Genomic DNA, 27,573 nt, shown 5'->3' with positions numbered 1-27,573 from the left:
GCAGAGTGAGGCATTGGCTCAGGTGGCTGATGCTGAGAGGTGGCAGCAAGGTGTTGGAGGACAGAGCTGTATGTCACACAGACTGCCCTGCACCCCCCTAAGCCAGTTTGCTGCCTCCAGGGGTGGCAGAGGATGCTGTCTCAATACCAGTGTTGAAGAAAGCTTTTCTTGTCAGTCTAATCAACTTTTGTACATGGAATGGGAGGGGGGTGCTATCTTGTTCTTTGCCTCAGGCAGCAAAATATCTTGGGCCAGCCTTGGTTAGAAGGTTGGGAGGAGGCCCCTTGAGAGTCCAATGCCTTTTTTTACATATACTTTTGGCAGGGTGTCAATGGAGCAGTGCAGTATCCCAAGGAATTCCTGAAGGAAGCTTATCAGCTGGTGCGTGAAAAGGGAGGAGTGTGTATCGCAGACGAAGTGAGTTTCTGAGCATAACGCCCTGGGTGAAAGATGTGTGTGCATTGCAATGTATGGGCAATGCCTGCTCCAGTCTTCAGACACTTCCCCGTTCCTTTCGACACTGAGTGAATGGGGAAAGCCCCATATGGGTGTGGGAGTTTCTATGTGTGCAGGGTGGCCCTTTCTCCAATAAGGAGTAATATACCTGTGTGCACACATCAACTGTGACAATGTACACGCCACGTACACACAATTTCCTGGTGCTGACTGGGGGGAGTGAGACCCTGTTGGTTCGATAGTAATGGACATGGTATCCTTCTGGATAGGCTGTCTGAGCTGTCTGTTGAGGGTACTGTGTTGCAGTGGGTGGTCTGAATTAGTGCCTGGGTATGTAATAGACTGGACAAAGGCCAATAAACTGAGACTCAATCCATTCGAGATGGAGGTTCTGTTAGTGAGTGGTTCGTCTGTCAGGCTAAGTGGTATTCAAACTCTTCTGGAGGGGGTTGCGCTCCCCCTAAAGGACCAGGTTCATAGTTTGGGGGTGCTCTTGGATCCAGCATTGTCACTGGAGGCACAGGTGGACTCGGTGGTGCAGTCTCCTGGGCCCCTCTTCAGTCTCCACATGCCTGGCTCTGAGGAAAGACCCCGTCAGAGCCAGGCATTGGGTGCATCCTGCTGACGTGACTCTCCAGGAGACAGATGGCGGCAGTGGTGGGGAGGGGAGGGTCTTAGGGGTCAGCAAGGATGGGCCCTACTGAGGGCTGTGAGCCCTCAGCAGCTTCCTGGCCTTGCCAACCCCTCACGCTGGGCCTGTGTCTGTCTAGGGAACCTGAACTGCATGCAGTAGCCCCGAACTCTTAAAGCAACTGTTTTTCTGCTTGTTTGCTGAAGGTCCAGACGGGGTTTGGTCGAACAGGCAGCCATTTCTGGGGGTTTCAAGGACATGATGTGGTTCCTGACATTGTCACCATGGCAAAGGGAATTGGCAATGGCTTTCCAATGGCAGCCATTGTCACTAAAGCAGGTACAACTGGCTTTCGTACTTAACATGTTTGATGCTGGAGGCGTTGAATTTTATCTCCCATATTAAGAAGAAATGTCACATTCTCCTTAGTCTTGATGGCCTGGGAAATACCCTTGGGGGATAGGTGGCGTTACCAGACCTTTCTTTTTTCCCTTTGATACTGCCATCCTCCACTCCCAGAAGCACAACAAGCAGTATAATTGCAGAGACTGAAAAAACAAATGCTTAATTAGGTTTAATTGCCAGTCCCCAAATATTGCTGGTAGTTTAAATTCACAAATATTTTTTGGAGTTCACCAGTCCTGTAGTCTCCTAACTGCTTAGGATTTTCAAACAGCATTCAGTAGATGATACTCCGGCCACTGACCTTAGATTGCAGCCCATCTGCTATAGCGCAAAAGCAGCTGTTCTTCCAAAATTTCAACCGGATGGTACTGTAAGATTCCCCTTTTAATTCCAGGGGAATTTAAAAAGGTTTCTCAACCTTTTCATAGCTGTTTGAGATAAGCAACCTGCGGAGCTCCACAGGTCACTGCCAGAGCGATGTGGCTCCTACCGGAAGTTGTTCAAACACTGCTCTGAGCTTGGCCATCTTGATCACCGAGAAAGGCCGCTGATGAATGTTGAGAATGGTCAGAGACTTTAACAAAAGAAACTTAGGCTGCACTCCTAAAAAATGTTATCTGAGGAGTAAGTCCCATTGAACTCAAAGGGGCTTTCTTCTGGGTATATATGCTTTTGGTTGCACGGTTCTTATGACCGTGGATGTTTTCATGATGGCTGAAAATCTCTCCCCAGCCTTTGGGATGTAATGTCCAGCTAATGGGAGGGGGCAGAAAAACAACTTGGAGCCTGTTTTCTCCCACTATAATCCATGTGTGTATTTGCAATTAAAGGAAATATTCCAAAGACACCTTAGGTCTCCAGTGCATTGTCATTCAAAGGAAACTCGGGCCCAAAGCACTGCCCCGGGAACCTCTCATGGATCGGAAAAGTGGGATGACATAACTGTGCTTTTGAAACTGGAAGATTAGATAAAAAAGAGCAGTGTTCAATGAGGTTGCCTTCATATCAGAAGAGCTGTGTGAATTCCACACTTCAGCAACTGCACAGGATGGGTTGGATCCAGATTTAGTCATACTTAGAGTAGGCCCATTGTAATCAACAGGACTTAACTTAGTCAGGACTAATGTAAGCATCACTAATTTCAAGAGGTCTATTCTATGGAGGTAGGACTAAATCTAGATACAAGCCAATAAATATGTGGCACCAAATTTCTTGTTGAAATTTCAGCGTTCATTTAACAAGCAAAGCACCCTTGTAGTCTTTCAGTGTCTGGACTGTGCATAACAAATGAGTAATGTTTATACACAGACCTTTCCACACAATCTGGTTTGTTTATTCCTTTGCACCATAAGGCCACAATCCAAATGCGAGCTTAAGCTCGTTGATCTCAGTGTGCTTAAGCACACTTAAATTTGCATTTGGACTGTGGCACACAAAAACAAAGAGCCACCCCCCCCCTGCCCAGATAAAGCCCACTGTGTGTGGAAAGGTCTTTTGGCTAAAGTCCTGTGCACACTTACCTTGGAGTAAGCCCCACGGGCACTTTGAAACTCACTTCCGAGTAGCGTGCCTAGGACAGCGTCGTCTGATGTTCCAGTCCTTTGAGTCGCTACTCTAAGGCACTGGGTTTATACAATTTTGCACAGGAGATCCCATTATGGTTTTGGGCTGACAGTGCCTCATTTTGTGCTTTGTCTAGGAAAGGTGGGCAACTGCAGGCGGCCTGGGTGCCATTTTTGTTGCACTGGTCCATTCCCCCACCCCCCATGGGCCGCACTCCATGAGACACTGCTTGGTCCGCAGGGTGACTGAAAAAAAATCTGTGTTTTAAAAACAAAATGGCAGCGCTGGTGCTATGGAGCACTAAAAAGGTCAAATGTAGCTTGTTCTGATACTAAATTTGACCCATTTAGTGCTCTGTGTTGTGCTTCTCTTTGGGATGGAGGGGGACTCGGAATGCCTCAGCCTGAGAGTGTTTGGGGAGGGGCCCAGCACATGGACAGGTGGAAGACATCTGCAACCGGCCTCGCTGGTCAGTCCTCAGACCCACTTCGGGTGCTGGGAGCAATTGCTGGTGCTATCCATAGTAGAAAACGTTCCTGCCAGCTCCTGGACCCGGCTCTGATTATTCTCAAACCCGGAACGACTCCAACTATTCTTCAGCGCATCCCTATATCTGGTTTTGTTTTCCTTGGCTTCAGACTGATACTCTTGGCTTCTTGACCTCGGGCTACTTAATGATGAGCGCTCGCTGCTGCTCATCCCTCAACTTGAGTAATTTACCATATTCTGTAGCTGCTATGGAGTGCTAAAAGGGTCAAATGTAACTTCAGAGCAAGCTGAATTTGACCCTGTGGGCGCTTTGTAATGCTAGCGCTGCTGTTTTGTTTTTAAAAAATCCAGCGTCTTTTTGGGGTCGCTGCCAAATCTGGCAGTGCATCGGGGGGCCTCAGGGGCTGCACCTGGGGATGGCAGGGCCACATATGGACTGTGGGCCATGTGTTGCCCAGTCCTGGATTCTAGGGCCTAGTCTTGGCTGCTGTCTTTAATGATTCAACTTAGCACATTCGTTTTTAACACAAACATACTTCTTTTTAGAGATCGCAGATGCCTTGGCTCAAACCATCCACTTCAACACCTTTGGAGGGAATGCTGTAGCCTGTGTGGTTGGGTCTGCAGTTCTGGATGTAAGAAAATTGCTGCAACCTGTTCTTTGAATTATTTATGAGGAGACGCTTGTATCTTCCCTTGAACACTGTACTCACTAGGGATGTCAGGAAATCTGTTTGGGGCTGGAGTTTGATGTAGAATCATAGAATCATAGAATAGTAGGGTTGGAAGGGGCCTACAAGGCCATCGAGTCCAACCCCCTGCTCAATGCAGGAATCCAAGGCAGAGCATCCCTGACAGATGGCTGTCCAGCCTCGTCTTGAACGTCTTCAGTGTGGGAGAGCCCACCACCTCCCTAGGCAATTGGTTCCATTGTCGTATTGTTCTAACAGTCAGGAAGTTCCTAAGTTTGCCCTCCTCCCCCCTGGACTTCATTCTGGCTCCCACTGTGGTGCCTGATTTGGTCTGCAGCGGGTCAGGCCAGTTTGCAGATTTTCAGGCATTTTGCACTATTGGGGGGGGGGCAGTTTGCAATTTGTGCAAATTTCTGAGCAATTTGCTCAAATTACAGCTTGACACCCCCTTCAAAAAAAAGCATTAAAAAGTTCCCAGAGTTCAGGGAAAAGCCTGCAGTTCAGCTCACAAACGCAAATCGAGTCATACTTGAACTCTATCGAGCCAAAAAAGAACGAGATTTCCCAGCAATGGGCATCCCTAGCAATCAGTGCTAAAAAATGTGGTCCAGCACTCTGCTGTGGTTATTAGTGCCAGTAACATGTATTGATGCACATACACACCGCCCCACCTCTATATTAGGGAATGGAGAACATGTGGCCCTCCAGATATTGCAACTCTGATCATCCTTCACTATTGCCTATGCTGGCTAGGGCTGATGGGAGTTGTAGTCCAACAACGTCTGGAGGGCCACACATTCCCTACCCCTGTTCTATATGTTCTCTGTAGCAACTGTTTCCACTACTAAAGTAGCCATTAAATAGCAGTAATGTTGTAACAGTTTAAGTCCACATGTAGTGCTATTCTTCTAGGGTTAAATGTGCCTGATCAATGGTTTCCTGCCTGTTTTTTTGTGTGCTCAGGCGATAGCAGAAGATGGCTTGCAGAAAAACAGCAAGGACGTGGGGACTCACATGCTCTTAGAGCTTGCTAAACTACGGGATAAGTTTGAAATCATCGGAGATGTCCGTGGCAAAGGTCTTATGATCGGCATAGAGATGGTCACGAATAAGGTCAGGAATATGCTTTGCAGGCTGTGAGTGTATATATTGCCGTATAAATTGTTTTGGCCAATAGATCTGTCTTAGCTGCTCTGGCACTGCTGCAAACCAGGGGTTGCATCCAGTGGTGTCATTCTGTCAGGGCAAAGCTTCTCCTGTGTGCAGAAGCCCTGCTTTTATCCTTGAGCAACACATTGCACAAGCTGTTGTGCAAGTTATTGCACAACACATCACACCAGCTGTGGTGCAAGCGGTCCTGCAAATTGTTGCGCAGGAAATGGCACAAGGCCCCGCACAAGCGGTTCTGCAAATTGTTGCCCAAGGCACTGCAGCACTCATGACTTCATTAGACTAGGTGTTGCTTGCGCCAGTTATGCTAGTTCTGGGTTAGATCCAACGTTATGCTACTGGAAAAATTAAAAGAGTCGGTGTTGCACTGCTCATAGTTGTGCAACTGCTATCAGAACGAGCACAATTAATGCAAGCAACACCTAGTCTAATGAAGTCATCCAGTGTTGTGCAATGCCGTATGCAACAATTTGCTGAACAGGTTGTGCAACTCCTTGTGTGATGATTTGCAGAACAGCTCGTGCAAGGAGAATCAAAGCATTGGATTTGACACTTGAACAAGGATAAAAACAGGGTTTCCACAAGCGGAGGAAACTTTGCGCTAGCGGAATGTCGCCATTGGATACAACCCTAAGGGCTCATTTCAAACGTGACAGCCCCACTGTGGAGGCCCCTGATCAACCTCCAACTGCATGACGAGTCTCGGTGCCAGAGCCGCACTTTGCTGAGGATTGCTGGTGCTGGCATGGACGTTTGCCTTACACTCAAGTGGGACACATGGTAAGCGACTTTTAAAATGTTAGACACTTCCATATTGAGCACCATCATGGAAGCATATCGTTTGGAAAACTCCAGGTGGGAGATGCAGTGCTGGATCCAGATTTAGGCATGCGAGCCACGGTCCAGGACCAGGAGCCCTTGGAGACTGAAGCCTCCAGCAACAGTCACTCCAAGGAGGCACCAGAACCAGCTCCTAGTCCTCCTGAACTGGTACCCACTGCATCAGGTCTTGTACCCCAGGAGTGGGCAGAAAGCAATCCCCAGATGTTTGGGACTTCAGCACCAGAAGCCCCTGCCAGCATGACCAGTGGCAGGGACTACTGGGAGTTGGAAGTCCAAAACTTCCAACCCCCATCTTATTCTATCCACGTGAGCCTCTTGATGCCAAGCAGATGACCTTGGACTCCTCTAGTGATCCGGAAGACCTTGAGGAGCAGTCAGCTCCTCATCCCTCCAACCTTCACTCTCCAGGACAGGACAGTGCTTACAGGGAGAGGCTGCAGGCCCTTTAACAGCCAAACGCAGTGCTTGAGGTGGTGGAACTTGCAGGAGGACTCCCCGGGCCTGACCATAAATCCCTGCCTCTTGGTCCTAGTCAGTGCTGGAGTAGCTTGCCAGTACAATAGCTCCAGGATTGCTGGCTGCGGTCCTGAAATTAACTCGTGTCTCAGATGTGATCTGGCCGCCTGTCTCATGTTGTGCCTTCTTGCCTGAGCCGTTGTCCGGAGCCGATGACAGAATCCCAGATGGAGCAGGACAGCGTGGAACTGGGCTTTCCCACTCCCTTCTCTCCATGGCAGCCCCTCCAGCTTCCCACCCGCCCCCCAATGCTACGTACATGTTGGGGTACCCTGCTGAATAAGGGGGATGAGCTGCGGTACCGGGGGCAGGGAGGCATCTTCTCCGAGCAGAGCTCTTCCATCCACAGAAGGAGATCCTGGATCCAACCTGTAATGTCTGAATATGACCTAAAGCCACATCTGCCTTTTGGTGGCCTCTGTCCACTGGTAGTGCAGCCTGCAGCCTGAGTGCTTGCTTTCAGGGAATCAGGAACAAGGTTGGCACCACTTCCTTTTGCAGTGATGTTACTGGGCTGTTGATGAGCCAGGCCCTGCACAGCCCTTTTGAGGCAAAGTGGAGGAGCTGCAGCTGTGCCGGCGCTGGTCGTGCAGGATCACCAGATGTTTTAATTAAATTAATTAAATTTAATTAAAGTTTAATGTTCTTTCATAGGAAACTCGTCAGCCACTTCCAACTGAAGAGCTGAACGAGATCATGGAAGACTGCAAAGATATGGGAGTGCTAATTGGAAAGGGAGGAATACATTTCCAGGTATTAATACATTTTTATTAGCTACACGAAGCTCAGAATAAATTCAGCAGCAACATCAACCTATTATTAATCACATAGAAAAACAGGGGTGAGCAACTTGCGGTCTGTCAGATGTTTTGACCTACAATTCCCATCAGCATAGCCAATGGTGACAGCTGATGGAAGCTGTAGGCCAAAACATGTGGAGGGCTACACGTTGCCACTCCTGACATAAAAGGACAAGTCTTGCTGAAAGACGATCAGCATGGCTTCTGCCAAGGTAAGTTCTGTCAAATTTTTATTGTTGAGTCAACAAGCAGTAGGGGATCTGGTAAACATTTACCAGGACTTACTTGGATTATGGCTTTTGATAAAGTCCCTCAGCAAAGACTCTTGAGCAAACATAGCAGTCACAGCGTAAGAGAAGTCCTCTTATAGCTCAGTAACTGGTTAAAGGGCAGGAAGCAGAGTAGGAATATATGGGCAATTCTCACAATGGAGGAATGTAAACAGTGGTTTTCTTCAAGGACTGGTATTGGTACCAGTGCCTTCTAACTTGATCATAAAGGGTCTGGAGTTAGGGGTGAGCAGTGAGGTGGTCAAGTTTGAGGATGGCACAAAATTATTCAGGGTGGGGAAAACAAAAAGAGATTGCAAAGAGCTCTGAAAGAGTATCTCTAAAATGGGTAAATGGGTAATAAAATGGCAAATACGATTCAGTGTAAGCAACTCTAAAGTGATGCATATTGGGACAAAATGTCTCGACTTCTTCACATATATGCTGATGGGGTCCAAGTTGGTGGTGACTGACCAGGAAAGGGGTCTACGGGTCATGGTGGAGAGCTCGATGGAAACGAAGACCCAGGGTGCTTCTAGATGAGGCTTTTCTTGTGCAATCCACTACCTCATTTTACATGTGAATAAATTGGTTTGGCTTTTCTAGGTGCAGGATTTGAATAGCCTTAGCAGACAACTGTTTTCTTCTTTTTATTTTGCACTGAGTATACTCAGCTCTGTATATCGGGGGTGTGTGGAATTCAGGCTTGCAAGATATACTTTGTTTTTTAATACCACCCCAAGATCCACTTGCCCAAGCTGGATGCAACGGAAGAATTCTGGACCCAGGAATGGAGCTCACAGCCCCTTCCCAAAAAAATCCACACCTGCTTGCCCCAAGCATTCTTCAAGTCTACTTAAGGGCCATGGGGTGGGGATTCATTTTGTTGCTGCTACTGGGGGTCAGAAATCTTTCCCGATCTACTAAGAATCACCCAAAGACCTACTGCTAGATCCAGATCTGCCTTCTGCCCACCCTTTTTGTATGTAATATCCACAGCTCTGATTATACCCAAGTATGTCCAGGAGATGCTAAATGAGTACCCTACAGTACTAGAGAAATATGCTACCCAATGCAACCACCTTTTTCTTTCTCTTTATTCCCTGACTTGGGCCACTCGTGTTCTCACTGAAGCTCTGAACACAAGCCACAGCCAGTTTTGACCTGGAAACACTTGTTGATAGTTCAGAAAGCCAGTAGAGGTTGAGCACATGGGGTCAAGCCTGTAAGGTGCAGGACAAGGGTGTATCAAGAACACGTTACTTTTCCTCTTCTAACGTTGCTTTCTCTCTCTCTCTCTCCCTCCCTCCTCTTAGACATTGAGAATTAAGCCTCCAATGTGCATCACTAAGGAAGATGCAGACTTTGCTGTGGGAGTTTTTCATGCCGCTTTAACAAGACATATGGAAAGAGCAAGTGCAAAATAGTGTTCGCAGTGGGCTGTGCTGGAGCTGTGCCTGATGCATATCAGCTTTGTGCCAAAGGAGAGCTATTCCTGTGATTAAAACTCTGCAGCTGGCAAATTAGAACCATTTGACAGGTTTACTGTGAGAAACAGTACTGGCCCTGCAGCGACCCTATGGAGTGCTACCTCTAAACAGCTAGAGGTATCTAATTGGCACATGCCCATTTTTGCTTCCAATCTGGCGAGGGGTAGACGTAGACAGCAGCACTTCTCAGCACGTATTTCCCTTGCTGGATGTGGAACGGCCTATAAAAGCATAGGGTTCCTCTGCAGGTTCCTAGCCTGCAGTAGCTGAGCATTGTAACAGCAACTATTTTTAAAAAGAAAATTGGCTGTTTTGGTTGGGGATGTGAAAGGGTTCCCCCTTCTCCACCAAACACGATTTTAACTTTTTAAAAAAAAGTGGGGGGGAGCGACTGAAGGGGCTATGAACCTTGGCTACATCACATAATCTGTGCCAGAAAGAAAGAGCTAATGTTAGAAGAGCATCGACTATAGCTGTAGAGTATTGCATCCTCTTATTTCTGATGTTCAGGCATTACTTACCTGAACATGCCATTACTTACGTAGCCACAACAGCACCACCCATGCACTGGAGGGTGGGATCGGCATACCTGGGAGAAGGCCAAGGTTGCCTGAAGGACCGCCTACACCTGCTTTGAGCCTCTGCCCAAGCAGTGAGATCAGCATCAGAGGCTCTACTGTCTGGCGCACCAGCAAGAGGCATTAGACTGCTGGGTACCAGGGATAGGGCTTTCTCAGTGGTGGCTTTGCCTGCTCTGAACTCCATCCAAGGGGAGATATGTGTGGCTTCATCACCGCTGGCTTTTTCAAAACCTTGGAAGACTCATTTGTTCCAGTCCGCATTTGGTGCTTAAAATTCATTAGCTACTGCTACTGGTGTGTACATGTATGTATGTGTTTAACTGTAATTTGGACATAAATATATTTCTAATGTTGTAAGCTGCCTTGGGAGGGCACAGCACACCCTGAATGGCAGGTTTAAAATCTTCTAGAATAAATTAATAAAACAGGACATAATTAGATAACGTGCAGCAAGCTCCAAAAATAAAACTGTGGTGTACAGCAAAATAATTTATTTCTTCTTCCTGTACATGTTTGTCTTTACAAGGCTAAGTAGGAGGAAGATCCTCCTTATGAGTAATCTGGGCTGGGGGGGCAGGGGGCTACAAACATTTAGAGCCAGAGAAGTGATCAGGTACAATCTGGCCATTAGGGAAGGGCTAATTTCTTTTTAAAAATACACAAATTAATATCAGGTAGCATACAAGTTGAAAACACTTTGCCACACTGGCTACTGTTGCTGGATCCAGGAGTTCCCATCACAGTTTAATTTTAATTCATGGTATAAATACTGTGTCTCTTTGGGTCAATGAGGGGCCTTTCTGAGTTACACATGCTCAAGGGACCAGCGGTTTTCCTGCAGGTTCCAGAAGCCCTATCTGTTTCTTCGTTTTTCTTTTTTGCTTCTGCTGCTGCTGCTGCTCACGCCTCCGCTAACGGCTGGTGTTTGCACTGCTTTGGCGTGGCCCGTAGCTTTCAAGTGTTCAAATAGTTTGTTCCGTGACTGAAACTCACAATTACAGGTAACACACTGGAGGGGGGCTTCACGCTGGTAGCAAAAATGAAAGAAATGCACACATTTTGAGAGTATTAATGCAACCTTCCTTATATATCAGGAGTGCAGAACCTCTGGTTCAGCGGGGATCCACGTCTGGCTGACAGGGGTTCCCCAGCTGGCCGCCACCTCTTTTGCCCAACCACATTTGGCAGTTTCCTGGCTTCTGTGCAGTTCCTTCCCCGTTCAGAAAGGTTGAAATGCCTCTCCTAAGGCTTAGCGACTGCAAGGAAGAGCAATCCTATCACCCCCTAGACAGCATCTGGGGGGCCAAAGGACACTTTGGATTCCCAGATCCGACATCGGAGGAGGGAGTCCGTGCTCCACCCCCCGCAGCCAGTATAGATAGAACTGCATCAGCTGCCTCTCCAGTGAGCTGCTGAGGGATGCTGAGGCAACCTCAGCATGCTGAAAGGCGGGATGCTAAATGTATTAATGCTGTTCAGGATAGTCAAAAAGTTGTCCCTGCAAATCTTTTCTACATACCGTTGTTTGATGCTCTGAAGAACTTTTCGCAGAGGTTCTCTTTGCATCTTTCGTTTTCTTCCCTTTAGCTTTAGGATTGCTAAAAAGAAAAAGACAGCCTCTTATTCATCTGCCCCTCTGACTCGGAACAGGTGCTGCATGCTATTTGGCCAAAGAGCCCCTTCTTAAATCCCATCGATCTCAGTGGGAGAAATTCAAGCACAATCAACAGGGCTTAGAAGCTGTTCACTTTAGCTGGATTGTGCCCGTTGTGGCTCATACATTTTTCAGGACTCTCAGGAGCTGCAAAATAATAGGGTTAATCATTTCACAGACTGCTATGGGCAGCATCGAATGGGAAACCGATGCCCTCGCCCCGCCAGTTCCCTTCTGCGAGCAGCAGGTCCAGCCAAGTCCATTGCGCAATTGGCCTCCACCACTTATGCGGTGGAAGTTTAAGCGCTTCCTAACAGGAGCCCCCAAACGAGCAGAAACACTCGTCTCTGGACTAGGACAGGTCAGTGGAACTCTCTTACGTGAGCTCCGCTGACTTGCCCCATTCCAAAAACGAGCGTTTCCCCTCTTTTCAGGTTGCCCCCATAAGCGCTAAATCTCCAGTCTACAAGTGGGGGTGGGGGAACGGAACTGGTGGGGCACAAAAGAATCAGAGGGGGTGTAAGTGCCCCACTGGGTACTGCCCGAAGTGTTGCCATTTTCCACGTTCTATGAGCGTAACGCACACTGGGGAGAACCAAACTCATCCAGCCCAAGCACTTGCTGAGATTCCCATCCCAGATCCCTGTCGCCTTGGAATACTGTTCATGTACCGAAGTGTGGGCATGTCAAGTTTTGTCACGCATCAGGTAGTTGCCAGCACCCCAGCGTAAGGCATACCCTGCAATAAAGGTAGGATAAAGAGGAGCTCCCAGATTAATCAGGGGACAAAGATCCACAGATGTGGACTTGCACATGGCCAAATTTCTAACAAAATGTGTACAACTTGGTTATCAGAAAAGATCATATTATACAAAGGGTTTAAACAGCATGAGCCATTTCTGCTTTCAGTTTCTTCACAAAATTCTGTATTTACCTTTTTACCTCTGCTTTGGAGTCCACTTGGGATTCCACTGTGCGTTCTACAGTTTCTGCAGCACTTGCATCTTCTGGACTGTGGCTTTCGCTGACATTTTCTGATTCTTCAGCCAGGCCGTCCTGTCTGTCACTGCCAGCCCATCCTGCCTCATCAGCTTGCTGCCCTGTGCTTCTGGCATGGAAGGGGTCTTCCTGTGCCTAATCGAAGAAAAAGCTGCATTTACAGGACCCGTGGGAGCCAGTGGCACATAAGGCACAAAAAGTCTGCAAACTCAATTTGCAAGATCTAGAGGAGCCTTCCCGAGCCTGGTGCCCTCCAGATGTTTTGGGCTTCAACTCCCATCAGCCCCAGCCAGTTGCTATACATTGCTGACTTCAACGGCTTCAACAGTCGCTGGGCTTGCTGAAAAGAATTCGCAGCACCTCCCCAAGTAGAATTCCTAGGATTCTTTGCAAGAAGCCATTGTAGCGCGGTGCTGTGAGAACTGTGCCCCTCACCTCCAAATTTGCCCCGGCCTGCCCAAGTGAGTAGCCCCTCTCTGAGCCTCCGCTCTCCTCGCATGGGCAGCAGAGACAGCCTTTAGCAGCTGCCCAAGCCCAGAAATCTAGAACCTAGGCAGGCATGGAGGTATAAGCAGTGGAGGCCGGTGGCTCTGGTGACACTGGGGTGGTGCCTCTGCTCTGGGTTTCAGTCAGAACTCTAAAGGAGCTACCTAAAGGAGCTCCACACCTTGGATAGCTCCTGGAGAGTTCTGACTGAAACCCGGAGCAGAGTCACCGCCCCACGAACTTCAGAGTCACCATCCTCCACTGGGTGTAAGCCTCCCTTCTTTGGACAGTGTGCAAAGCAGGGAGATGGGAAGGTTTCTTGACCTAGGAAAGAAGTAACTGGCTCCCCCCGTGCGCCCCCCCCCCCACGTTTACAAAGGGCTTGTTCTGTTTGTCCTGTCCTTCTCCGCCCCCTGCTGGACACTGATGTGAGCACAATACCTCCAAGCCCTGTTTTGAGTTAGATGACTTCTTGTTTTCAGGATGGGTGCGTTAAATGTGCAGCGTGTAGTTGATCCTAACTTTTTAAAAACTATAGTGTAAGTGCATGAGGTCCCAATCTAGATTGGGACCACCATGCACTGCAGGGTGGGGGGAGGTGTTAAACCTTCCCACCCAGCTACTTTCTCCCATAAATTCACCCCACTGTGCAGGGATGAAAGGAAGAAAAAAATACTCAGTTGAAACCAATGGAGGTTTTTTTTTTCTTTATTCTCTGCATGGGTGGGGGGAGAGGAAGCAGCTGGGTGGGGAGCCCCCCCCCCCACCGCCGATGTGTAGTGGCCCAGTCCATATTGGGCCCCTTACATGCTTACACTAAAATAAGATAAAGGTTAGGATCAGTTTCCTACCCCAGAGGAAGCAGGAAGGCCCCTTGTATTTCCTTTGGCTTGTATTATTAGACAAGCGGAGGAACCCTCAAAGGCCATCCCCACAGGCAACACAGAGCCAAGCTGAGCCCCACAGAGTTGGCTGACGTCCTAGGAAATGGCTGGTTCCCATTTTCACGCTCTGGCCCTTCCCATGGTTTGAGCCCGGAGGGAGCCTGCTGCAGCCCTAACAGCTGAAATGGAATGGAGCCAGTCTACACTTGTCGTGTGGACGTGCTCCAGGCACAGGACCAGTTCGACGGTAGGTAGAACTGTCCATCTGCCACAGACTTTTGCCTCGGGTTCCCACCCTTAGGGCCAGATCACCCTAAGGCATTAGCACCGATACTGAATTCAGACAGAAAGTGTCGCTTCCGAGCGAAACCAACTGCTTTGGCAGATGGGGAGACAAAAAGAGGCAAAGAGGCGTTTGCCAAAAAAACCTACCACCACTGGTTTCTGTTTTTTCCTCTGTTTCTTGGAGAGCCTGCAATGACAAACATGAGAATAAGAGGTCAATACTGCTCAATCAAGTATTTTGTTGAAAATGTGACACTACGCTTGACGGTAACTTAGGGCAGATTCACCCTTTACACCAAGGGTGTTCAACTTCAGGCCAAATTCAGCCACTCCGGAGTTCCAGTCTGGTCTACTCCTGGGGTCTCCAACGTGGTACCCATGGATACCTCTCTTGGCACCCACCAGGCTCCTGGACCCTCCCTATGTTTATTTCATTTATTGAGATTTTAAAAAATTAAACATGTTGTTTAACAGGGAGGCTGCAAAGTGAAGTGCTGCCCTTCAGTGCCATCATTATATGGATTCATAAGGGTGTTTTTCCCTTCTGGAGCTCAGAACCCACCTCAGCCTTGTGCTTAGATCCTTGGTTAAGTTACTTTTCTTTTAGTCTCACCAGTTTGCCTTCTGGGAAATGAGCATGTTGTGACTGGCCATGTCAACCATGGCAGCCATTTTATGAATGGGCAAGTCCCACCTGCACGGCGGCCAGTTTTGTGAGAGTGCCCACAACACACTTTCAAAAGTCCAGTTGTGCCCACCAACCCAAAAAGGTTGGAGAACTCTGGCCTAACCCCTTATCTGCTGAATCACCTCCAGTCATCAGCACACAGTCCTGCCTGTCTCTAGGCCTTGTGTTCTAAAGGTACTGAAGCTGCTGGAATGTTAATAAACATTCCGTATAATCTAAGCAGCTGACGTAATGGCTAGAAAGGTCTCATTAAAAAGGTAAAGGTAACCCCAACCAGTCGTGTCCAACTCTAGGGTGCGGTGCTCATCCCCGTTTCTAAGCCGAAGAGCCAGCGCTGTCCGAAGACGCTTCCGTGGTCATGTGGCCGGCATGACTGAACACCGAGGTGAACGGAATGCTGTTACCTTTCCCGCCGAGGCGGTACCTATTTATCTACTTGCAATTTCTTGCTTTCGAACTGCTGGGTTGGCAGGAGCTGGGACTGAAGACGGGAGCTCACTCCGTCACGCGGCACTCGGGTCTCGAACTGCTGTCCTGCCGACCTTCCGGTCTGCAGTTCAGCGTCTTAACCACTAAGCCACCGCGGCCCTGATTACAATCAGCTAAAGCCTACAATCAATACTAAAGAGATCTCAAAGGCTGCACGAAACACATAACCCAGTTGTTTTCTTCCTGCCCCTCGCCATGTCAACTTCACTCAAAACAGCAAATAAATTGGCAGAACCTCTTGGTTTCTGCAATCCATATATTCTGTGCTCTCACGTGAAACATCACCCATCTCTCAAGTGCTCTGAAAGAATAGGCAGTCTTTCATTTTGCAAATCCTAGATACTAACAGGAAACTCACTCATTCCCCGAGCATGGATCATTATGTAGCCAAAATGGCAGCAGGCATCTCTAGGTTCAGGGAAACCCCAAGATTTGCAGAAGGGGTGGGGGAAATCAAATACAGGCCAATGAGGGCTGAGCATGCTCAGTGGCCATGGAATGCTGGCTGACTGTTTCAGGGGCAGGGAGGGAGCCAATGGAATGGAGTAGCCAGGAACGGATGTGGCTGGCACCCTGAACAGCAGCACCCTACACAGCAACTGTTTGCTGCATGTCCCACTTGTAGTTATATAGGTCAAATAGCTTTTTCATGTTGTAATGAGTACTTTTGTTTGGGCATTTCTTCTGCCTCCTCTTCAGTATCCAGTCCATTCTCATCAACCATAGCGAGAGAAAAATCTTCTTCTTCTTCCTCTAGCTGTTGCCGTAACAAGGCGACCATCTCTCGGTGCTTCTTGGATTTTTCATGGTTCTTCATGCTGCAGAGTGGGCAAACAGACATTACCGAGAGCAACTGGCCCTGTGCTCGGCTGGATTTTATTAAAATGTAGGCTGCAATCTTGCACATGCTTACTTGGGAATAACTCTTGAAATCAATTGGACTTATTTACTTCCAAGTGAGTGTGCACAAGATGGCCGGCAAAGCACCCAACAGAAGGCCAGTTTCCTTTCGTGGCCAAGGGGGATAAATAAACTCACGCTTTCTCGGTCTTAAAGGATTTATCACAAGCAGGGCAATACAGATCATCATAAAAGTCAGCATCGCCACCCTCTTCACTTAATTTATCTGAAAAAGACGAAAACAAATGGGGGAGTCTGAAATTACACTAGCTAAGAGATGTTCTGCTTCATCCTGTGCTTGTTTGCTGAGGGTTAAGTCCTGTCGTGCCATGCTGATAGGGTTTATTCCAAATTGCAGCCCCAGCCTGCATGATTCCTTGGGAGTAAATCCTACTGAATTTCCCCCTTACCATCTGGCCTTTCTTTCGACTCTTGCTCCTCCTCTTCCTCTCCATCATCAGATCCATCGCCAAACTCCTTTTCATACTGTGCTTCCATCTGCTGCAGCTCTCGTTCCAGATCGGACATGGTGATCCAGCTCTGTTCCTTATACTGTTCGGCCAGCCTTTAAAATGAAGAGCAAACACCAAGGTTTGGTGTTCATTACGGGCTTTGCTATCCAATGGCTTTGTTACCAAGGATCGCCTGATTCCACAAAGTGGTAAAACTGTTCCTGAACAGTACAGGCTACAGGTGGGTAAAAGTGAATTACTGTGTGCTCCTTCATACCCACACACACACACACACACACACTCCGGCTGCAAACAGAAAATTAGATGTCAGGCAGAAGAGTTCTAGCCCAGCCTTTTCCGTTTGAGTTTTGACACGCTGGGTATTTATTTTTCCCAGAAACTGTTTTACCATTTCATCCATTGTTTGAACAAAGCTCCTGACCTATTTGTGTTCACATACAAATCAGGCCAGCAGTGGCTTTAGGGTGGAGGATGTCAGGCTGAACAGGTGCTGTGAGCCAGAGAACCACAGCTAAATTGACACTTTCGGTCTGTACAGAATTTGGACAAAGGTGTTGGATGCTGGCCACCAAAGGTAGACAAGTCTTAATCTCCGCACATTAATCTTTCAACCACTCTAGATGCTCAACCCTTCATTCCCACTTGGCCGCACATGTTAAAAATTATGATCAGGACCCTGAAAAACTGTCTAAAAATGTAGAGCTCTCATTATTTTCCTCTGCTTACCAAGCCCTGACAAGCATATGGTCCTCATGTTTATAAGCAGGGCCGGCACTACCATGAGGCAGAGTGAGGCGTCTCCCTCAGGCAGCTGATTTGGGGTGTCATGTATGAAAGGGCAGCAAACTGTGGGTCATTTAATTTTATTATTGTTGCCTTTTTTACTGCCAGGGAGGGGGAGAGGCACTTGGAGGGGCTTCTGCCTCAGATGCCAAAATAATTTGACTGGCCTTTGATACTATGCATCTTGACCTGGCGTGAGGCGGCACCATTTGTCTCAGGTGGCGAAATGTCTTGGGCCAGTCCTATTTATCAGTTTAATTTTCTGAGAAAGACCACCTGAGCTGCTGTACAGAGGGCAGAGGGCAGCTATTGGCACAGGAATGCCAAAAGCTGTTTTCATGTCACTGCAGGAGACGTATACATGAACTGCACATGGACATAAGAGCACCAGCTTCTAGCCTTTGTGCCTGCATGTGACGTCACCACCCTTCATGCTGTGGCTTATGAACCAGTGCACGCATGTAGCGGCTCACAGCAATACAGTTACCAGTAATCAGGAAGAACATTGTTAGATGATTGCAATAACCACCAGCTTTTTCTGCTGTGACACCCCAGTTGTGGAATGCCCTCCCCTTGGAGGCCCGATTGGTGCAGACACTGGTTTCATTTCTACACCAAGTTAAAACATGGCTTTTTACCAAAGCCTTTGAGGGCTAATTGGATTCCCCGAGTTTGCACACTGTTTTAACTGTTTTATTGTTTTAGATTTTAAATTGGTATTAGCTAGCTTAATGATTTAATATGTTTTTAGCTATTTAAATTATTTATTCTTTTACACTGTTTAAATTGATTTTATCTGTATGCCTCCCTGAGATCCTAATGATATAGGGCAGGATACAAATGTTTTAAATACATATATAAATTTTAAAAAATTAAGTTCCACATGGCTCCTAAGATTTCATACTTGGCTTGTTTCAGTTTTTGCTGCCTCCGGAGCTCCTCTGCCTTCTTCACTTTCTCGGCATTCTGTTCTTCCAGAAGCTTCCGGTGGGCCTGCACTCGCTTGTCCCTTTTCCGGACAAAGGCCACCAGTTCACGAACCAGCTCGTTACGTTCCTTCCTCGCTTTGTCCCGGGTTTTCTTGTTCTCCTTTTCCATCGCCCGCTTCTCCCAGCGGTTCGAAGCCTGCCGAGTGTCATACTCTTCTTTCCATGCAAAATTCTTCCGAGTGCAGAAGCTCTGCCAGCAAGCGTAAAAGCAATGGACTACCTAATTGGGAAGAGAGAAGGGAACGTAGGGGGGAATAACAACATGCACAGGAAATTAGAAGAAACCCACTTTAAAAGTTATTAAATATGTATTTATTTGTAAATACATTTTAAGGGCTATTCTACATTATTAGACCTGATCCATGGATACCACATGGTGATGGTTATGCTGTTTATGTGGAGTGGCTCACCGTACGGCTGGAGTGTTCAACCTCAAATCCAAATCTGGCCCATCCAGGTTTCCCAAATGGTCACACCCTCTTCCCTCTTCCCTATCCCCCCAACCACCAATCGTTCTGTAGTTCCCCGGCTTTAGGACAGCTTTCCCCCTTTCTAAAAGGTGGAAATGTCTCTCCTCCTAAGGCTCAGTTACTGGCAACAACAGCGTTAAGCTAAAACACATTGGTATTTTTGCCCCCACCTCTTCTGCCTCACACCCCGCCCTCCACTGGGATGCGGCCCCTGACAACTTCTCCAAAACTGAATTCAGCCCTTGGGCTGAAAGAGGGTCCACACTCCTGCCACACAGGGTTAATTTTCTCCACACTGATCAATTAAAAGAAAAGCTTGCACTGGTGGAAAAAATAATAGGTCGTTCCACAAGAATGCTCCTCACGTGATAATAGCACATGGAGCAACCCAAAGGATGGCTTGTGCCAGCCAGAACAACCGAGGACCATTTCACATGGGACGCAGAAGCAAATCTGAGTTTGCCCCCAACCACACACTAAAGAGGGCACCGCAGCGAAGCACAGCTCTCCAATGAGCGAGCCTGTTCAAGGCATGTATTTGTTTGACACATTCACACTTTATATTCTTAGTCATATACATGGTAATGCAAAGTCTGAAGCGGCACTACAAAACAGCTTGAGATGGTGAATCAAAACAGCCCATAGGTGCAGAAACAGTTCAGTAGATGAATTCTGAACGGACATTTTTCTTTATGCAAGTCAACACATTTGCTCAGTCTTTCCTGCAGGAGTCCAGGGCCCCATTTACCTTCAGAACCACCCTGTGAGGCGGGCTACATTGAAAGATAGCGAACACCCTAAGATCACCCAGTAAGCTTCATGGCTAAACAGAGATTTGGACTAGAATCTCAGTCTGGTCCAAAAATGCAACACTTTGCCCACTACCCCACAATCTCTCTCAGTTCCCCACCACAACCATCCAGGTCAGGCAGGTCAGGGTAGACAACCACCTTCCCACTGTACAGAGAGCACTTTACGACTGTTATGTCATGGACCCGGCAATCCTATTATGCTCACTTGTTCAGGAGTAAGTCCTACTGAACCTCGCAGAACTTCTTTCTGAGTAAATATGCAAAGAATGGGGCTGTGTCTCCTAACAATCCACAGAGGTGTATCTTCTGCATTAGTCTGTTCAAGATTTTAGCTTACAAGGGCTTTCCATAAATATGTACATATTTTATTTATTTATCTGAAGTATTTTTATGCTGCTCTTCAGCCAAAAAGGCTCCCGGAGTGGCTTACATATACTCCATTAACCAAGGCAGTCCCTACCTGCAAGCTTACAATCTAAAAAGACACAGCACACAAGGAAAAAGGAAAGGGGAGGGAAGAGGGCCAAAAATTTATTCTTTTTGCAGGGCTGGTGGAATGCTCCTGCTCTCCCTCTCACCTCCCTCCATACATACACACATACCAATCCCAGTTTAAACAGAGTTCTCTCATGGGTTTCAGGGGGAGATTGCACCAACCCCTAATCCTTGAAAAGTGGACTGCAAATCAGTTACTTACGATGTCATAGTCACTCAGAGAGTCTCCAAATGTTGGAAATTCTTCGTCATCCTCCTCAGGCATGGCTTCCATTTCTTCCTTTGCAATCATTTCAAAGACATGCCGATACACGGCGTAGAACCCCTGAAACAGACAACATGATCATCCTGAGAGAAAGCAAGGCCCCAAGGCCTATGTAAGTCAATAAAAGAAGTCAATGTCATGAAGTGAGCCCCCTGGAAGGAAGGCTTGGGTTACTGAGATTTGGACAGACAGTGCAAGCCTTCCAAGTGGCTACTTGCCTGATAACTAACACCTTAGTTTTTGCTGCAAATGCTTATGTTACTTGTTAGGGGAATACTGGCTGCCAGAAAGAAAACAAACAAAAAGAAACCACCCCCTTCTAATTTACAAACCTTATCCTGCTTGGTCACCCAGACACAACCTTTACTTGCCTGAGGTGAACTGCTGTTTATAAGCATGTTCTACATGTCTTTTTGGTCCCCCTTCCTTGCAAATTCTATCCTACACATAAAAAGTGAACCGATTCTCTGAGGATGGATACAAACAGCACCACCTACACACAAGAAGAGAGTATCAGCGGGCTTGGGGAAATCCTAGCAGATGAAGAAAACTTAGGGTAAAAAAACTTAAAGGGCGGGGGAACCCAAAACAGCTCAATGAGGACTGAGCATGCCCAGTGGGCGCCGAATGCTGACTGGCTATTGGAGAAAAAACAAATTAAGAGGAGGAATGGAACAAAATGGAGCATTCCGCAAAAGACAATGGCTGACTGACATCCTGAACAGGAGCACTCTACACGACAACATTTTGTTGTAGCTTCCACTGGTCACTGTCTAGCTTCCACTGTTCTCTCCTCTTTTGGGGGGAAGTGTGACCTTGAGTTACCTTTTCATCATCTCCATAGCCAGAATAACAGGTAACTGTGAAGTAGTGGAGCACGTCCAGACTGTCGTCTTGATACTCTCCATCAGCACCTCCTTTCAGCAGAGCTTCCCTGTGATTGTCGTACCTTAACAAGAAGTTTGAGACCATGACACCTTTCAGTGCAAAAGGCAAGATAAATAAAAACGTACGAGCAGCCCGGCTGGGTCAGGCCAAAGGCTTCCTTAGTCCAGCACTCTGTTTGCACAGTGGCCAACCAGATGCCCCAATGGGAAGCCCACAAGCAGGACGTGAGTGTTTTGGCACCCTCCTGCCCATGTTCCCCAGCAACTGGCATTGAGAATCATCCTGCCTCCAATACTCCGGTAACATACAGGCATTGTGACTAGTAGACGTATGCGCCATGCTATCGCTGCTTGGATTCCAGGGTTCCAGTTAAGCCACATGAAGCGGGGTTTTTTGCACGGGGAAGGCTACCTTCGTGGGACTGCTTCTGGGCAGAGGGCCACCTGCTCCAATATTACAGTTTAAATACATACAGATCCTTGGGCAAGGAGCCTGAAAACGAAACATCGGAACTCGTTGGTTCACTGGTCTGAGATCTTGGGTCTTACCGCCCTCATCTTTCACTGCTGCCAACTATCCCTTTATTTCCAATGAAAGCGTGAAGGGAAATGCACATTTTTCAGCCTAGTGTGGCACAGCCAACTTGGTTTACATGCAGATGTACCTGCGAACAGGAGCGGGCGCAGGTGTTTCTGCTACGAAGCAAGCTCTGCAGTGCTAATTCCCATCTTCGCTCCTCAAATGATGGACATACAGACTATTCTGTTCTCTGTTGTTTACACAACAGCCCTGTGAGGTAGGTTAGGCTGAGAGATAGTGACTGGCCCAGAGTCACCCAGTGATTGTCTCTTCCTCTTTGCCCCTCCCCCATGATTCGGGGGGGCTGTGCGCTTTGCCCACCCCCCTCCCCAAGTGCCATGTTTATCTGCTTAAATGTCTGTGCTTTATTACATACCTAATCTCTTCACACAGGCTTTCCCTGAAGTGTGACCTTGCCAGCTATGCACAAAGGAGAGTGTGCAGTTTTACTGCTGATTAACATTTGTTTCATTGGATTGTTTTATTGTTTTATTTTATTGATGTTCACCACTTTGATACTTCTGTGGAAAGCAGTATATTAATTTGAGGAATAAATAAAATAAATAAAACAATAAAACCTCAAACTGCTGAGATTTTTTCTACGTGGAAAAGCTGCTCGCGGATGGGAGGCTTTGGGATGGACATGAGGGCTACAATATGCACAGCTCTTTCAGCTGCATACTAGAAAACCAGGTTTACCATGAACTCAGTTCAGGGGAGAAAATTGCACATCTGCTCAAAATGCAGTGAGTGCTCTCCCACAGCTGGTTTGCTGCTAAAATTATCTACATCTGGATGCACCCTGAGCTATGAACTAGGAGGTCCCCTGCCTAGCCATGAACTTCCTGGTGGCCTTAGCTAAGAGACTCTTTTGTAGCTGTAGCCCCAACCCCTCCTGCAACAACTCTGGCCTACCTTGCAGGCCTGTTGTATAAAGATAACTGAAACAATCAATCTGCTGAACTCAGCACTACAGAAATGCTAAGCATGATTGTTCAATGGGAGTCTAAGCTTTCCTCAGAGATGCAGGACAAGCGATCTGTCAAACTGTAACTGTTTAGAGGAGAAGGCAAGACTTACCATGCTCTTTCTTGGGGATCACTTAGCACATCATATGCAGCTTGGATCAGCTTGAACTGTTTTGCTGCTTCGTCGGCATTTTCTAGGTTCTTGTCTGCAAAGACACAGCAGTGGAATTTAACCATCACATCCAAGTCAGAGACAACACCACCATGGCTTGGTGTTACAGAAGGCGTTCAGGTCACCAAACACAACTAAAAATCAGCTAAGGGTTCAACCTACGCATGTTTCAATAGAAAAAAAGGCCTACAGTTCCTAGCATGCCCCATCCAGCAGAGCTGTCTGAAGGGATGCTGGGAGCTGTGGAACATTTTTCTGTCTAAACATGCATAGAATTGCACCTTAAGGCTCAAATTGACAAACCACTTTCTTCATGTATTTCCCACTGAAGCAAATTGGGATTCAATAACAATCGTGCAGATTTGGAAATAAAGCCTATTGAATTGATTCCAGCTGAATGTACTTCCAAGTAAGAATGCTAAGCACTGAGAAATAAAGATGACAAATTGGACCTGCAACAAAATGTTGCGGTGTAGAGTGCTCACGGTCAGGGATCCACCCAGCCATGTCTTTTTCCAGGACATCTTCCCACTCATTCCATCCCGCACATTCCACCCACCACCACCGTTTTGTTCCCCCCTTCCAAAAGTTAGACGGCATTCCATGGCATCTGAGCATGCTCAGTGCTGATTGCACTGTTTGGGGGTGGCCCTCCTGAGCCTACTGATACGTCCCTCTTGTGTGTGTGTGTGTGTGGGGGGGGCTGTTTTGGCTACATAAGCATCCATAGTCTGAGAGCAAGTCTGCTATTAATATACTGAAGGGGTGGGCAAAATGCAGCCTTTGCTGTCCCCGCCCCCGGCTGATTTGTTACAAAAAATCACACACACTCCAAAGGCACCTGGACTGGCTAGAATACCAAAAGGGTCAAAATTCGCTTGCAAACAAGATGCTTTTGTCACTCCGGATGCTATTTTGGGGAGACACTGCTGTGGGGAAGTGCAGCCCACAGGGGGTAGGGGTGGGGAATGGCCCCCGGACCTCCCAAAGTACCCATCCTTGGTATACAGGATATAATGATCTATATTCAAATAAAATAAATAGAATAAAGCACTCACTCAAATTTGGATTAAAAATCTGCTGGGATGTGTTCCAGCTGATTGATGGCAGATCCTAACAGGCAGACACTCGCCCCACAAAATTACAGAAATCTGTTTGTTTATCATCTGGTTTACTCAATAATTTCACAAAAAGGGTCACATACAGAAGCTGAACAGTAGGACAACTGTCAACCTGATTCATTTTTAAGACTGCAGGCAGGGCCATGTCTGTGATTTTTGCACACCACCAAGTATAGTGATAGGCACAATATAAATATTTTATCACAAAATAGTGTGATAAAAGAATGATTAACAGCAACAGAGTAACTGGGACAGCTTCAGTTAAGGAATGGAGCCAAGCACTATTCCAGCCATTACTATTAATGCTTTTAGGTTGCAATCCTATACCCACTTCCCTAGGAGCAAGCTCCACTGAATTCAGTGAGTCTTACATCTGAGTAGGCATGCATAGGATTGCACACTCAGAACGTGAACATGGTTGCTCATAAAAAGTTATGTTTAATGAGCCTCTGACATCACAGTGCACACTTTGCTGCCAGCCATAGTTATTATGACCTCATTAAAACACTTCATTCCCAAACTATGTAGACATCCTTCCGAAGTTTGGATGCTATAGGAGTACTTGATACAAGCAGTCTCTCTCTCTCTCTCTCTCTCTCTCTCTCATATATATATTACACTAACAACAACGGAGAGTCCTGTAGAACGAACAAATTTATTACAGCATAAGCTTTTGTAGAACCTATACCATAATAAATGTGTCAGTTTTAAAGATGCTACAGGACTCTCTGTTCTTTTTGCTGCAATAGATTAACACAGCTACACCTCTGGAAATATATTGGACTGTCTTTATTTTAGGTCATAAGCCAGCCTTTGCTGACCTAGTGCCCTCCAGATGTTTTGGATTTCGACTCAAGAGGTTGAAGCACACAAACAGGTTTCTCTAAATGGGTGCCAAGAGTTTTGAGAAATCTAGTTCAACATTATACACACAGTGCCTGCAATCCCTGGGCATCAAGAGGTCTCAGTTCACAGTCTGATCCACAAACCAGGTAAATTACCATACTTTAGTATGAAGCAACTAGACCTAGGCTGCAATCCTATGCAGGTTTAGCCAGGAAAAAGTCCTGCAAAATGTTGTAGGACTTTTTTCCTATCTAAACCTGCATACGATTGCACCCGTAGGCTGCAATTCTATATACATGAGTAATTCCTATTGAACTCAGTAAGAATTACTTCTAAGTAGATATACAGAGGATTGATTTGATATAAATTTGTATAGAGTCAAAGCACTATGACCTACTTTGAGGCTCAAGCTATCAAGTAATTAATTTGTTCCTGCCTTCTCTTCCTTATACTCTGGGCACTGGGAAAGGAACTTAAACCTCCCATTTCCTGAAACATTTCTCCAGCTTTCCTCCTGACCCAAGGAGAAGTAGGAAAGACAAATTTTAATCTGTATTATTTATTGTTTACCAAAATGTATACCCCACCTTCTATCAGAACATTCAAGGCATCTTGCAGTAAAGTAATAATAATGATAATAACAGAAAACACCACACAATAATAAAACAAAGCAATACAACAGAAAAATAGTGACAACCAAAAGAAGTTACTGGGTGGAGGCTAGAGATACTAAAAAGTGTGACTAAAGAAAAGAGAAGGTGAAGGGGCAGATACAGCTGGGCCTGCTTGGTAGTGGCACCACAACTGTGGCACTCCCTCCCAGTGTAGATCCATCTGCCTCCCCCCTTTTTGTCTTTTGCAGGACTTCTTTTTAAGCTGGCTTTGAAGCAGTGATCTGTTGTTTTATCACAGTTGTGCTGCTGTTCTATTGTGTGTTTACTGTCTTGTTACTGTTGATGTTAAACCAAGTACATAATTTTAGTGCTGTGCTTTGTGTTGTATGTGTTGGGGGTTCTTTAATTGTAAGCTACTTTGATTATTAGTTTAATAGAAAAGTCAGATAAAGTTATCAGTGACACCAGCACATCTACTCAAATGAGGAACTATGGACAGAGGTCCGTAACATTGTTCAGGAGGCAGCAACAAAATCCATCCCAAAGAAAAAGAAATGCAAGAAAGCCAAGTGGCTGTCTGATGAGGCTTTACAAGTGGCTGAAGAAAGAAGGGAAGCAAAAACCAAGGGAGGAAGATATATCCAACTGAATGCAGAGTTCCACAGAATAGCAAGGAGAGACAAGAAGGCCTTCTTAAATGAACGATGCAAAGAAATCGAGGAAAACAACAGAATGGGAAAGACTAGAGATCTCTTCAAGAAAATTGGAGATCTCAAGGGAACGTTTTGTGCAAAGACAGGCATGATAAAGGACAAAGAAGACAGGGACCTAACAGAAGCAGATGAGATTAAGAAGAGGTGGAAAGAATACACAGAAGAACTATACAGGAAATATCTGAATATCTTACGAGTCCCCTGGACTGCAAGGAGGTCAAATCAGTCCATCCTAAAGGAAATCAACCCTGACTGCTCATTGGAAGGACAGATACTGAAGCTGAAGCTCAAATATTCTGGCCACCTGATGCGAAGAGAAAACTCTCTGGAAAAGACCCTGATGCTGGGAAAGACTGAAGGCAAAAGGAAAAGGGGACGGCAGAGGATGAGATGGCTAGATAGCATCACCGATGCAATGAATATGGACTTGAGCACGCTCCGGGAGAGAGCGCAGGACAGGAAGGCCTGGCGTGCTCTGGTCCATGGGGTCACGAAGAGTCGGACGCGACTGAACGACTGGACAACAACAAAAGTGTCCACAGGATTGCAGCTCAGACTGAACTAAAGGAAGGAAGGGGGGGGGGGGAGTCTCAGGAATGAGGAAGGCAATGCCAGCCTCTCTCTTTCTCTCGGGATCGGGGGAAGAGCGGAGCGCAGCCTTTTCCGACCTGACGCCTTCCAAGTGCGTCGGACTACAACTCCCAGCGTCCGGCTGGGGGACGCTGGGAGTTGCAGTCCAACACACCTGGGGGCCACCGGGTCGGAGAAGGCTGATCCAGAGGCTGGGCGGCTCTGACGGGAAAGTGCGGGAGAAAGACCCTCGCCCCACGGAAGGGTCAGGCCCGGCTGGCCGGACGTACCTGGGTGCCAGCGCAGCGCCAGCCTCCGGTAGGCGCGCTTCAGCTCCTCGTCGGAGGCGTCGCGTTTCACCGCCAGCACTTCGTAGTGACACTTCATCCTCCTCGGAGCCGGCGGGACTCAGCGCCACTCGGCACAAGGGCGCGGGGCGCAGCCTTCCTTTTCCTCCCCGGCCGCCTGCGGCGGCGGCGGCGGCGGCGGCACCAGCGCCCGCGTGTCCGGCACACCCGCGGCGGC

The 27,573-nt window shown here is 47.2% G+C and overlaps 2 protein-coding genes across 3 annotated transcripts in view; one reads left to right on the top strand and one right to left on the bottom strand.

Annotated features, from left to right (window-relative positions):
- The window catches only part of AGXT2 (alanine--glyoxylate aminotransferase 2), a 24,903-nt gene extending 14,506 nt beyond the window's left edge, over positions 1-10,397 (top strand). For both annotated transcript variants that reach the window (XM_084833034.1, XM_084833035.1), the window contains exons 9-14: positions 325-417; positions 1,294-1,426; positions 4,091-4,179; positions 5,200-5,349; positions 7,420-7,518; positions 9,151-10,397. In XM_084833034.1, the coding sequence (XP_084689160.1) occupies positions 325-417; positions 1,294-1,426; positions 4,091-4,179; positions 5,200-5,349; positions 7,420-7,518; positions 9,151-9,261 (675 nt within the window). In that variant the 3' untranslated portion in view covers positions 9,262-10,397. The remainder of the gene's footprint in view (positions 1-324; positions 418-1,293; positions 1,427-4,090; positions 4,180-5,199; positions 5,350-7,419; positions 7,519-9,150) is intronic.
- DNAJC21 (DnaJ heat shock protein family (Hsp40) member C21) lies at positions 10,381-27,573 on the bottom strand. The gene is made up of 12 exons (XM_084833033.1): positions 27,339-27,573; positions 23,125-23,218; positions 21,403-21,526; positions 20,515-20,637; positions 18,451-18,755; positions 16,701-16,855; positions 16,429-16,516; positions 16,056-16,208; positions 14,361-14,400; positions 12,494-12,693; positions 11,425-11,503; positions 10,381-10,932 (listed from the first exon to the last, which is right to left on the bottom strand). Exons 1-12 carry the CDS (start codon positions 27,433-27,435, stop codon positions 10,759-10,761), a joined length of 1,632 nt encoding a protein of 543 aa, XP_084689159.1. The 5' UTR covers positions 27,436-27,573; the 3' UTR covers positions 10,381-10,758.

This window comes from Heloderma suspectum, chromosome 2, assembly GCF_057233095.1.
Source record: "Heloderma suspectum isolate Gila_16-S chromosome 2, 16-S_ref, whole genome shotgun sequence".
Classification (NCBI taxonomy): Eukaryota; Metazoa; Chordata; class Lepidosauria; order Squamata; family Helodermatidae; genus Heloderma; species Heloderma suspectum.
This window is presented reverse-complemented; position numbering and strand designations above follow the sequence as displayed.